General features: G+C 36.1%; 1 protein-coding gene across 3 annotated transcripts in view; it reads right to left on the reverse strand.

The window, feature by feature from the left end:
- RyR (Ryanodine receptor) overlaps positions 1-13,668 on the reverse strand; it is a 1,703,288-nt gene that overhangs the window by 88,149 nt on the left and 1,601,471 nt on the right. For all 3 annotated transcript variants that reach the window (XM_090399345.1, XM_090399347.1, XM_090399344.1), the window contains exons 112-114: positions 13,297-13,536; positions 7,707-7,837; positions 2,166-2,208 (exon numbers count right to left, since the gene is read on the reverse strand). In XM_090399345.1, the coding sequence (XP_090255471.1) occupies positions 2,166-2,208; positions 7,707-7,837; positions 13,297-13,536 (414 nt within the window). The remainder of the gene's footprint in view (positions 1-2,165; positions 2,209-7,706; positions 7,838-13,296; positions 13,537-13,668) is intronic.

Here is a 13,668-nt window from a genome sequence, read left to right on the forward strand (position 1 = left end):
TGCTTTCACCAAAAAAGCAATCTAGTCAAGGACAGGTTGCTTTTGGATGCTGTGGAGATCAGTGTTCAGGCACTTATTATAGATGATCTTGAAGTTTGAGATGTTTGGGCACTGCAAGGCTTGTCATATAAGTGGTACAAGTGGAGTGTGCTATCATCAGTAAAACTATGATAGGGTTTGCAGTCAATGAGAGCAGGTCATTTATATAAATCAGGAAGAGGGTGGATGAAATGACAGAGTCCCTCAGGAGTCTGAGGGATTCAGTCATTTCTGTCAAATCTCTCTTTCTTCTCATTGACAGGAAATTCTGATGAGAAAACACCATCCACCATTACACATACGGATCAATCTGAGAGAAAACTGGAGATCCATTTACACAAGGACAAAGGCAGTCTAAATGACGGTAACTTGTTGAGTAACTCTCAATGCCAGACCTTATCAAAAGCCTTGAAGATATCAAGAGCAACAGCACAGGTTTCTCCAAAACTTTCCATGGAATAGGTTCAAAAGTGCATGATGTAAGCCAGGAGATCTCCTGTAGATCTAGATCAGCAAAATCCATATTGGTGGTCACTAATTAGACAGTAGTTCTCAAGGTGTTGAAGAAGTTGTCTGTTGATAACCTTCTCCATTTTCCTAGACAAAACTGATATAAGAGCAATAGGTTGATAGCTTGATGGTAAACATTTATCTTCGTTTTTGGGAATATATGAGCTTTCTTCTATGCTGAAGGGTGGATGCCAACTGAGTACAGTTTGGTGAATATATAATAGAGAAAAGGTGTTAGTTCAGGAACACATCCCTTGAGCATAATGGCTGGGATATTCCGTCAGGTCTGGCTGCCTTTGTGGTATCCAGCTTATTCAAGATTCTTCTGATGTCTTTCTGGTGGAAGGTCACAGGAGGCATGAGATGCAGTGTTCTAAGCAAAGGAGGCAATTTGTCATGGTCATCTATGTAGGAGTTTGAAGAGAAGAACAAAGCCAATATATCAGCATTGTCTTTAGGTGATGTTACAATACTATCATTAGGGTAATAAAGAGGAGGTAGCACAGTTGGACAAAAGTTAAGCCTAAGAGATTTGGTGAGGGGGACTAGAAGGTGTGACTGCCAGTAACACAAACAGCGCATTTTCTACATTTATCCTTGATAAATGGATATTATTTGAAATTACTTTTGAATCACATTTTTTTTACACAATTTATTTCTTTTTTTGTTATTTATTACCTCTGTCTTTTGGATATCTTTTGCATTTTGACTAATATGTAATTTCAGCAGTCAAGTTATTTGGAAAACACCACATCAATGTTCTTTCGGGTTTCCTCTTTAAGAAGGAATTTGTCACCACTAGAGATTTAGCACAAACTAACTATCTAGAGTTTTGAGTCTGAAGGCTTACTCTCCTCTTTAAATGGAAGCCTCATGCCTACTGAGGCATTGAGGTCACTCATAATCACCCGCAGTTGTGAGTGCCTTCATTTATTGTTGCATCTATCTTGCAGAAGTCATTGCCTTTGATATCACTATGAGTGTGTGTGTATGTGAGAGAGAGAGAGAGAGATTGTTGGTATGTAGGCCTAGATTATGGTCATTTCTATATCTTTGGGTGTGTTTTTTTAAAGGGGCTACATGTTTAGCATAATTCTTCAATTCTATTATGACACTTGGTTTCTCTAGCATGATAGATCAAGTTTCCACTCTTCAAGTCAATTATCTGTTTCAAGCTGTTCCTTATTTCTTTTCACTGTTTCCTGTGGATTGTGCAGCTTCTGTGGTCTATCATCTTTATAAGTATTCTCATAATTTGGGTTGACATAAATATTTTCAAAGATTTTGCCTTGGCAATTTCAGTTACACATTTTTTCTCTTTGCACACTGAGTTTGGAGAACAGCATATTTTTCATGACTTTGCCCAGGTTTTCTGCATAAGCCACTCATGTGACCATTGTTATCATGAGTGATGGCTGAAATGATATGAGAGGATTAGTTTCTTGGCTTCATGTGGGCAGGCTGGGTCTACTTTCACATGGTGACCCAGTCCATTTGGGGAGAGAGTGTGTGTGTGTGTAGACTACACTTTGTTTATAGGCCAACTGGATGATTTAAAAAAAAAAATAAATAAATAAACTCACTAGGAAATATGCTACATTCTAAAAAACACTTACTCTCTTTTTCACAAATTTATCCCAGTAATTGACAGGAAAAGATCTATAAAAAAAAATTTGTTTTAGACAATCACTTATTAAAATTTTTTAGACAATCACTTAGACAAAAGTATGAGATGCTGATACTGATTCTGTCAGTATAAGAAGAAAAAAAAAGTTCCGTGACATAGTTGCCAACCTCCTTCTAAGGATGACACTTGAAGAAGATCAGTATAAGCATCTCATATTTTTAAAGCAGTATATTAGTAAAAGACATACAGATCTCACATGTTAGATCTGTATATGTATTTCTGGAGTGGTAATTAAGAAACTAGTTAGGAAATGGGATACAAGATAGAATCAATGGTAATATGATAGTTATAAGAACTAGAAAACAAAATGTTTAGGGATGGTCAACTCTATTACATTTTCAATAGAATCGTGGTAGAAGTTGATAATGGCTATGCTCCAGTATTTTGGGATTATGCAAAAGTATTTGATAGATTTCTCTAAAGTAATTTAATGTGCAGATAGTTGTTTAGTTGATTGGACTGGTTGGCTAAGATATCTAATATAGCACAGTACTAAGGCTCTGTGCTTAGACTGCTGATAGACACAGAGATTGGCCCCTCTGTGGCCAAGTGTGGTAATGCAACCAAACTTGAAAAAGTCGACAGGAGTCCCAGGAAGAGTTGTCTTTTCTTTGTAAAGGTTTGGCTCCCTGGAATTGGTTCATCCAGAGATAAGAATGTTTATCCTTGTAAAGCACCATACCTCCTGTAATGTCTAGAGAGCTCCTGTCAGTCCTTGAAAATCTGAGGAAGAAAGTGTGATTTTCATGCCAGACAACTGTACCAATATCTGCAGCAGGTCTCCAACATGAACAGCCTCTACTTGATTTTATAGAATAATGTAGGTAAGGGAAGTTGGCATGATGGAGCATAACCTAGGAACAAGGATTGGCTCTGAGGACTGGGCCATTTGGGCCAAGTGCCATAGCTGTTTTGAACCCAAAACAGGTATGGCACTTGGCTAAACTATCCAGTAATAATGGATTAAATTTATATAATGCCTCTGTAGTGCAACTGGAAGAATGACAGTACAGCAATCCCTTGATTAGTGCACCTAGTGTGTTCTTTAAAACAGGCGCATTAATCGAAAACGCACTAATCGAATATAGTAACCTGCGGGAAAATGTATAATTCATTCCTCAGATTTCTTTTATTAACCCTTAATTTTTTTTTATAAAAGAATTGGGGTATGTCTCTGGGCCTAGTTAAAGAAAAACCATGAAGCTGAAAGACAATAAAACATATTCAGAATATAAATTTATTATTCTGCTTCTTAACAAAGAATTGAGCTAATGTAGTTTGGCAGGCATTCTGTGTCTTTTTTTTATACAACTGATGGTATGGCCCTATTAGCTCTTCTGCAAATTTTACTGGTTCTAAGCATTGCTGCTTAAAAACTTCGATTGTAGAAAAACAATTTTCAAATCGTTTCTGTGAAACCACTCTGGGCTTGTCAGTGATTAAATTTTCTTCATATTCTTCAGGATCTTCCCGCTGTGCATCTAAATTTAGCAGGTCGGAATCACTCAACTTCTCAGAATAAGATTTAATTAACTTTGATTCATTTGAAAAGCCCCTAAAATCATTTGCACAATGTGGAAGGATGTGCTTCCAAATGGCTCGCATATTGCTAGAGTAATTTTATTAGACTTTGTGACTTTATAATCAGGCTGAGATTTCTGCGATTTGGCTAGAAAAGTCTTGGAAGACATTCACTTCCAAAAAAAGGTTGGTTTCATCGATATTAAATATTCATTGATCACAATAGTCTCCTTCTCACAATTTTCTTCAAAATCTCTGGATATCTCCTTATCTGCACTTGTAGCTTCTCCAGTGATTAGAACATTATGAAGGCTATTTCTCTTTTTGAAACGCTCAAATTACTCAGCACTAATATGGAATTCTTCTTTTCCATCATTGATAGCCCTTTCTTTCCAGGTTACAAAGAGACAATGCTTTTGATTTAATAAGGCCAGTGCTAAGTTGGTTCTGTTTTCGGTTACAATCTTCGATCCATGTAAAAAGAAGTCTCTCTAATTCAATCATTACAATACTTTGATTTCGAGTACAAGCGTGATGAACTTGAAGCAGCCTTACCTTTCTCTTTATATTCAGCAGTTGATTCACCCATTTTTGTGTTCTTGTCCAATCTCTGCTCTGGACTCACCTTGTTCATTTTTCTTTATTATTTCAAGTTTTTCTTCCAATGAGATTACTTTTCGAATAATTTTCACACTTCTATTTTTTACTCACTAATTCTTTTACTCATGATTAAAGGTTAGAAAAATAATTTAAAATAAGAAAGTAAGGAAAACAATTGCATGTGATATGATCAGCAAAATGCTATGTAAAGAGACGACATAAATTTTGGCAGTAAATTTGGAACATAATGTACATGGAAATATTGTAATATGCAATTAAAAAATAACTGTAAAATTTTCAAATGGGTAACTAAATTATTTCATCCTGGTGAGTGATTTTTTAAATAGTTAGCCATAAAAAATGTATAGATTGAAAATTTTTAAAATCTGTAACATTTAATATTAAGATGTATATAGGTGCACTAATCGAATTTTAGAGAAGCACTAATCGAATTTGGGTATATAAAAAAAATGACGCACTAATAGAAAATGCACTGATTGGACGCATTAATCAAGGGATTGCTGTACATTGCACCCTTCAGTTGGAAAAGGCCTAAGTTCCATTATTGTCATGATGAGAGGAATCATTATATGATTTTTTTCAATTGAGGGTGAGTTAGCCGATCTCATATGAGGTAGCAGGGTTTTTTCTCCCAGAAACTCAGGTTTTTAATTTCACATACAGGCAAATCAGCCTTGAGAACACATGCAATTTACAGACAAAAAATACTAGTGATGGTGGTGGGCAGCAGATGGCATTGTGATTAGATGATGATGGTAATAGCAGTTCTGTATAGTTAGTGATTAAATGGTGGAGACAGAGATCTGGAGAGTAGAGTGCCCTCCCTTGATGAGTCCTGGGAATCCTTGGAGGTGTCATGTAATAATAATAATAATATATAAATGACATTGTAAATTTTTTTGTTTTATTTTTTTTGGTGGGGGTGAAGGGATGACATATAGTTTCTTATGACACATATAAGTTTCTTAATATTCAAGTAGATTTCTCTGCAAGATTTCTGATATTTTTCATCAGCAAAGGACAAGTTCTCCTTTGCCTTCCCAGGTGTTTACCATATTCCTTATTCCTGTGGTTTGTCATAGCTTGGCCAGTTCATGAGATCCATTGTGAAAAACATAAAAATGATATCAAGTGCTATGAACATGTTCACAGGATTGTAGTATCTGATTGTTGTTATGTAACCACTGGAAAATGGTGTTTGCTTTTATAGTGCTAGACCACCAGAAGCTCTTCTGGTGGTCTAGCACTATAAAGAATAAGTTGTTATAAGTTTGATTCTAGTTCACTGACTAAAGGAACAACTTTTTCTAGGTCTTCTTTTTTTCAGATGGTTCCAGAATTAGTCAATCTTTGGCCCAGGCAAGAGGGTTACCCTTCCTGAAAACTTCAGTTTTTAACCCCAACCCCACAAATCAAAAAAATAAACCACAGAATTCACACTGCTTCACATTATTAGTGTCTGAAGTTCTATTGTTTGAAGTAGTGTTACCATAGAACTCACATTACTACAGACAATAATTCTAGTATTAGAGATCAGAAGATGACAGCAGCTGGCTGAAGTATTCTCCTTCCACTGAATGCATATAAAATCATTGATACTCTTGGGACAACTATCATTAATGGCTAAGAGTGGAAACTGGTTACCACCAATCTGCAAAAAAATTTAGAGCTAAAGGCATTGCCTACCCCTTTGTGGAATAAAAAGCATTAGAGGATTTTTTATTGTTGTTGCCCAAAATAATCATTTATATCACATGAATTCCCAATTCCCAGATATTCCAATCATTTTCACTGAAGAAGCTTGTGAAACAATGGTGAAAATTTTATGTATTATATTGAAAAGTTTGATGTACATAATATTATTATTATTAAGTGACACCTCCAAGGAGTCCAAGGACTCATCAAGGGAGAACAATCTACTCTCCAACTCTCCATCTTCACCATTTAATCCACTAACTACACAGAACTGCTACTACCATTATTAGTAAGGAGATCTTGCACTATAGATAAAAGAGACATTTTGCTGCAATGACAGGTGCCAGGAGAACTCAAGATCATTCCTGAATCCTTAGTAAGGTGTGGTTTAGGAAGAATGCGAGGTCCAAATTCTTTTTGCGGCATGTGGCAGTTGGATGGACTATCACTGGATGTTATGCATGCTTCTTTGGTGATGGGTTCAAGGAGAGATATGATAGATATTTAGGGAATGTACAGACCTCACCAAATGAGTCACTGGATTCTCTGGAGAAATCTAGATAATAATAATTATTATTATTATTAACATCTGATTCCATGGAGTCAAGCTCATTGTGAGAGATGCACACTATCATGCACAGAGTTCATCTGACCATGCTTTTAACTGATTCAATGTGCCTACATTAACAACACACTCAGGTGGTGCATTCCACCCAGAAACCATCTCCATGCAAAGAAACTGCTCCTCACTCCTTTGCTTACACTTGCCTTATATACTTTCCAGTGATAGACTCTTGTTCTATCCCTCTATGTGAAAAATTTCTTTCATGTTAACCAGGCAACAATTGCTGCTGACCAACTTAAGCATCTAGATCCTTTGTCCACTACTACTCCTACTAGATCTTTCATTTCCTCTACTTCCTTCAAAATACCCCCCCCCCAGGATATACTTTGTCATCTTATCATTGCTTACCACAAATGCACACTCTGCAACATTGAACTGATAGCTCCACTTACCTGCCCATTCATACAATCCATTCAAGTAAGTAAGGCCATAACATCTGATTGACTATGCATTGTTCTATCCTCAATTCTGTATCATCTGCAAGCAGTTGTATATCACCAGTTAAACCAATCCTGGCCTAATACAGATCCCTGCAGCACACCACTAGTGACTTTTAACTTTTGAGATATTGCATCCCCCATATACAACTTTCTGATACCTATCTGACAGCCAGTCATGTATCCGGTCTCATTCGTCAAGTATACATAAGTCTCATTTGTCATATACATTCATGTTTATTATTATACATCCCTTGATGGTATGTATCAGAAAACAAAACAACAGGTAATGAAACTGGATATTCAATAATAGAGTTTATTTTAACAGTTATTATCAATCTGTTATTAATCAGGCATAACCAATTAGAAAAATTAGCAGTGTAATGATAAGTTTGGAATTATTTAATATTAATATGTTCTTATTTTCTGTACACACAAGATTTTCTTATTTCCTCTCTTCCGTAAAAACACCACAAATGCTTGTGCATGCATGATTTTGGTGGGATGGGGTGGGGGAGAGGAGGAGGAGAAGAAGAAAGAGTACTAAGCAATATATATTGTAACTACAGACCTTGCACTAATAACCAATTTATCCCAATGCCCATGAATATCATCTTCTGCAGGTTCTTCTGAAATATAAAGACCGTCAAATTCTAATGCTCTGGCAATTTCTTTTTCTCGCTTGAAGATAGCTAAAGGTACCTGATCAATGAGCAGGGAAATTAAAGTTATTAATTATTTAATTACTTTTGAATTTTTCCAATTATTTATCTTAGCTAATCTAGAATAAACATACATTTTTGTAAATAGTCAATTCTCATTATAGCAGACATTTAATAATGACTAAAAAACTATATAGTGGAAGATATGTCATAGTAGATTTCATTAGAATAGCATCACTGATGCTACTTTAATGGAAATCTACTATGACATAAGACTCACTCTGAGAGATAACACAAGTCTATCATATTCACTGTGTGCACTCTCACTACCTTCTCAAATAAAGTATTCCATGCATGAAAATTTCATGGAATGCATTGCTATTCTTACCCATTTACTCACTATATCCTTTTACAACTCCCAGGGATGGCCTCTTGTCCATGTTCTTGTTCGTTCCTTTCTCATTTGACCATATGAAAAATATCCCCACTGTCAATCTGATAAATACCCCTCAAAAGCTTAAATGTCTCAATTGTATTACCTCCTATCAACCAGACTTTAGATTATATGTCCTCAGTCTCAACTCATAATCAATGTTCTGCAGTCCTAAATAATTTTTGTTATCCACGGTAGTACCTTCTCTGCAGATGTAAGAAGTGGAATTAAGTGTGATCCTATATCAGAGCTGGAAGATCAAGGTTATGTGAATGACATAGTTTCGATATCATCAAAATACAATGATATACAAGAAAAATCAGAAAACTTGTACAAAACAGCAGAAATGGTTGGTTTTAAAATAAATTATCATGCTGAATGTTCAAATCCTTAACACTTCCTGCATTAATAAGATATTCTGGTAATGCGTTTCATTCGCTCACAATTCTTCATGTAAACAGTCTACTCCTCATATCCCTCTTCACCACACTTACATAACTTCCAGAGATGGTCTCTGGTTCTTCTCCTTCTCCTCTTACCTTCTACTCTTTTTATAATCCCTTCTGGATTAATTTGATAAAATCCTGTAACTTAAACATCTCTTTCATATCACTTCTTTTCCTCCTATCCACCAAACTCTTCAATCCACATTTCTTCATGTTTTCTCATAGTCAGCATTCCAGAGTCCTGATATTATTTTCATCACTCTTCTCTGGACCTTCTTTAATTGGATCACACAAACTCTTAAAAAATTTTTTTTAATTAAAAAAAAGTTTATAGTTAACTAAAAAATGCATAATCAATCATATATTTTTGAAAAGAAATTATTAATAACCTTGTGGCACCATCAGCAAGTTTGCACATTAGGCCAATGGCAGTCAGTGTGCTAAATTCATGTATTGGTCAATGGTTATGCATTTCATTGATAGGTAGGTTAAGGAGGTGGACCAACTTTCCAATACTTGAACCACCACAACTCTAGAGATACTATTATTATTATTATTATTATTCAGGCCTCCAGGGAGTCAAAATACTCATCGTGGGAGGTCCTTCCTAAGAACATAAAGTCTGTCAAGACTCATCGAGGGGAGGTCCTCCCTTAAGAAACACAAAGTCTATCATACCACTCCTTAAACTCATTTACCATTCTCGCTCTCACCACTCCATCAGACAATGCATTCCACGGTTCAACCACCCTCCATGCAAAGAAACCACTCCTCACCCTCTTGCTCAGAGTTTCCTTTTGTAACTTCCAGAGATGGCCTCTTGTCATCACTCCTTCCTGCTGTTCAACCAAGCAAAAGAACTTCCCAGTGTCAACCCTGTAACCACCTCTCAACAGTTTAAAAGTTTCAATCATATCAAATCTCCTTCTATCCACCAAACTCTGTGTCCACATTCCCTCAGCCGATCCTCATAACCAAAATTGTACAGTCCTGAAACCATCTCTGTCACCTGTCTTTGTATCCTTTCCACAGTTAATTTATCCCCTTCAAATCCTGGGGACCAAATCTGAGAACAATGTGGGCTGATCAGAGACTTATACAACGGAATGATAACCTTTTATCTCTGCAGGTCATTGTCCTTCTCATAATTGCAGCAATCCTCTGTGTTACCTTCACCACCTTTGCAATATGTCTCCTAAATTTCAGGTTTCTATCAATCATCAACCCCAGATCTCTTGTCTCCCCTACTTCCTCTAGTATAACTCCTCCCATAGAGTATGCAGCATCCCATCGATGTCCCAAACCACAAGACCTTACATTTTGCTGCATTAAACTAAACCCCCATTCATTTGCCCATCTATCTAGCTTATTCAAATCCTCTTGCAGGGCTACCACATCTGCACTATTACTAATAACCTTTCCCAACTTCGCATCATCCGCAAACAACTGAATATCCCCTTGCAATATCGTTGATATAAAGGTTAAATAATATAGGTCCTAGTACTGAGCCATGTGGGACCCCACTTGTAACCCTCTGCCTCCTTGAAACTGCTCCACCATACACAACTCTCTGATACCTATCAGACAGCCAATTCTGAATCCAGTCGACCAATCTGACATCCAGACCCATGTGCTGCAACTTAAATATCAGCTTATCGTGTGGCACCCTGTCATATGCCTTCACTAAGTCTTAGAAAATTGCAGTATATGCCTTTCCCTCATCTAATGTTCTTGTAACTTTATTATAAAAGGCTAGCATATTGCTAAAACAAGAGCGCCCTTTCACAAATCCATGTTGACGCTCACAGATAACATTACCCTCATCTGCCCAATGCTGTGTACGGTCCCTCACTACTTTCTCCAAGATCTTAACAACTACTGATGACACACAGACTGGCCTATAATTAGACACTTCCAGTCTGTTACCACCCTTATGCAATGGCACTGTCTTACCTTCCTTCCTTCCATTCCCTGGGCACCTTTCCCGCATCCAGACTTTCATTGAAAAGTGAGGTTAAAGGCACTGTCAGTTCCCTAGCACATTCTCACAAAACTCATGGTGAAATACCATCCAGTCTCAAAGCTTTACTGACATCCAGAGTACTCAGTATCTGAAACACACTCTCCTCCTGTACCTCTAAACCATGAACCAGCCCTAACCTTCTAGCATTAAAACTCGCTCCTCTAGGATGAAATACTCCAATAAAGTGTTCATTGAACAATTCCACTATGTCCTCTGCATCAGTCACTCTATTCCCATTTTTATCTCACAATATCATTCTTCCACAGTCATTTCTCCTCCTACTGGCCACATATCTAAAAAATTCTCTAGGATTTTCTTTGGATCTTAGGGCCAATCTCCTCTCATATTCCAGTTTCGCTTTCCTTAACTAGTCACTCTTCTGGCCTGTTAGATTTATATCTCTTCCATAGCCTCTTTTTTGCATGAAATTCCTGTTTAATATTGTTTGTCATCCACTTTACACCAAATTGTGTGCTCTTCTTCACTTGTGGTATACAACTTACCATTGCTGCTAAAAAATTTTCTTTCACAATTTCCCATGCAATAATGATATCCCAGCATTCCAATTCCTCCCTCCAAGAAACTTCCCAAAGTTGACGTCTAAGACTATTATAATCACCTGCTTTATAATTCCACATAAGTTCCCGTCTCTTTGATACTCCTGCATGTCTATTCATTTTCCAAGTCAAAACCATATGGTCACTCTCTCCAACTGGTGGGAGAGATGTCATCTCAATTATTATGAGCTCTTCTGATGCTATAACCAAATCCAAAACTCTTGAACCTCTTGTTCCCTCTGTTACATGTTGCCTAAGACATTTGTCCCTCAAGAATTCTAGAAATTCCATTCCCCTATTGCTACATGCATCTTCCTCTCTCCAATTCATACTACTGTAGTTAAAATACTCACCGATATATAGTTTAATATCTCTGTCTTGGACAAATTGATCAATATGTTCATGTCTCATCCCATCATATCGCTGACTACATTTATCTCCACCTGGATAAACCTAGAAAAGTGAACACTGTGCAACTCAGTTATTCTTCTTTTGCTTAATGAAGCTATCATGTCCTCTTTTCATTACATTTGGACACTGCTAATGTTATCACTCAAAATAACAACACAGGCATAGATATCTCAATATCTCAAACTTTTTCATAATGTATGGGTAGATATTCCATTTAATCCTAATGCTGTATTTACAGTGATATTTGTAATTATCCTGAGCACTTCCAGTTCATCTTATTTATTTATTTATTTATTTTGTCTGACTTACACCAATGAAAGTTCATAAGACCTATAGCACATCAGTGCTGTGTGTGTGGAGACAATTTATCAATATGTTTGTGTCTCATTCCATCATATCACCAACTATATTTTTTTGCACCTGGATGAACCTAGTAAAGTGAACACTGTACAACTCAGTTATCTCTTTCATTACTGCCACATTCTTACCATAATCTTTCTGTTATTTTTCACAAATTATTCTTCCTCTTGTTTACCATGTAAGTGAAAGAATTCTTTGAGATTTCCTATGGCTGATTGGCTAATTTCTTCTCAATGATAAGCTGTGTTTGACTTTTTTAGTGCTCACAAGTATGTTCATTGTATTTCTACTTATACAACGTTCCACATTTTTTTTTTTTTTTTTTTTTTTGCAGCTGATGCTTAATTATGCCATCCATCAATTTAACTCCCACCTGATTACTCCTGATTCTGAGAATGCAGCCTGATGATGTTTCTTTTTAAATGTCCCTCGACCATTTTTGAAGCACATCTAGCACTTGTCTAATACTATTCACAGTTTTTGATGCACTGTATAGATAGTATTATTTATTTATTTATTTTAAATAAGAATTTCTCCTGTTGCAAATCTATTGTACATAGGTGGGCTAAAGATTAGATAATCTGGGAACTCTGCTCTAGAGACCAAAACACAGCACCTTTTCAAATCACTTCAGGTCTCTGGTAAGCAGGTAGTGCTCTCACAACAGGTGACAAAATATCATGTACCACCTAAAGACTTTCACAAACACACACAATAGAATATGAACCTATAGACTGTTTCTTGGAGAGCAATTTGCTATTAACTTGGCCCACTATGCTGGCAAGACTTCCAATCATCCAATTATGAGCATGTCATACATGTCCACATCTATCCCTTCTTAACTAAAAACTCTACATGCTAGGCTGCCTCTTAACACCAGACTTCATGATCATACTTCCCTAAATGAAAGAAAAAGTGATTACTTTGTTTAAGGCAAATCCTCTGATGCTTTTTTATTAGTATATGAAGAAGATATTGCAAGTAGGCATTCCTATCCCAGTAAATATGAGGAATAGAGTAAATTCTCACAAGGAAATTTATTCTTCATTAAAAAATCTTTGAAATTTGGAATTTAATCGTCTGAAAATAGCAAGAAAATATTTTGTATTAAGTATAACTGTATAAAAGTCTTCAATGATTTCTTTTCACTAAATACTGAATTTTAGGAATTCAAGGCATTTGCAATCTTATTTTGTAAATCACTATTTCATGAAATTAAAACAAAGCAATGATTTAAGAAAATTCTAAACATTATAATGAATTTCTTACCTTTAGATGATAGTAAGCAATCAACATACAAAACGAGACCAGTGAATGGAGCAAGGCCAGCATTCGTAATATTGGCTCAAAGTAGAAAAATCTATCTTCCATTACAACCCATTCTTCTAGATCTTCATCTTCATCTCCCAGAATTGCAGAATCATCAGTATCATCAGTAAAGTTACCCAAAATGTTATTATCTTCATCACCATTTCCTTCTTCTTCTTCATCACCTTCAGCACCTGTCACCTTTTAATATCAATATATAAGAAAAATTATTTCACATTACTAAGGAACCAGTGCTATGTATATCTTGGAACAGTATGCCAAAATAACTTGCAATATAACTTGAGGAATTACATAAAAGAAGCATTGCTTGCC

Source organism: Typopeltis vanoorti, chromosome 10, assembly GCF_054136105.1.
Source record: "Typopeltis vanoorti isolate ZY-2024b chromosome 10, IOZ_Tvanoo_1.0, whole genome shotgun sequence".
NCBI lineage: Eukaryota > Metazoa > Arthropoda > Arachnida > Uropygi > Thelyphonidae > Typopeltis > Typopeltis vanoorti.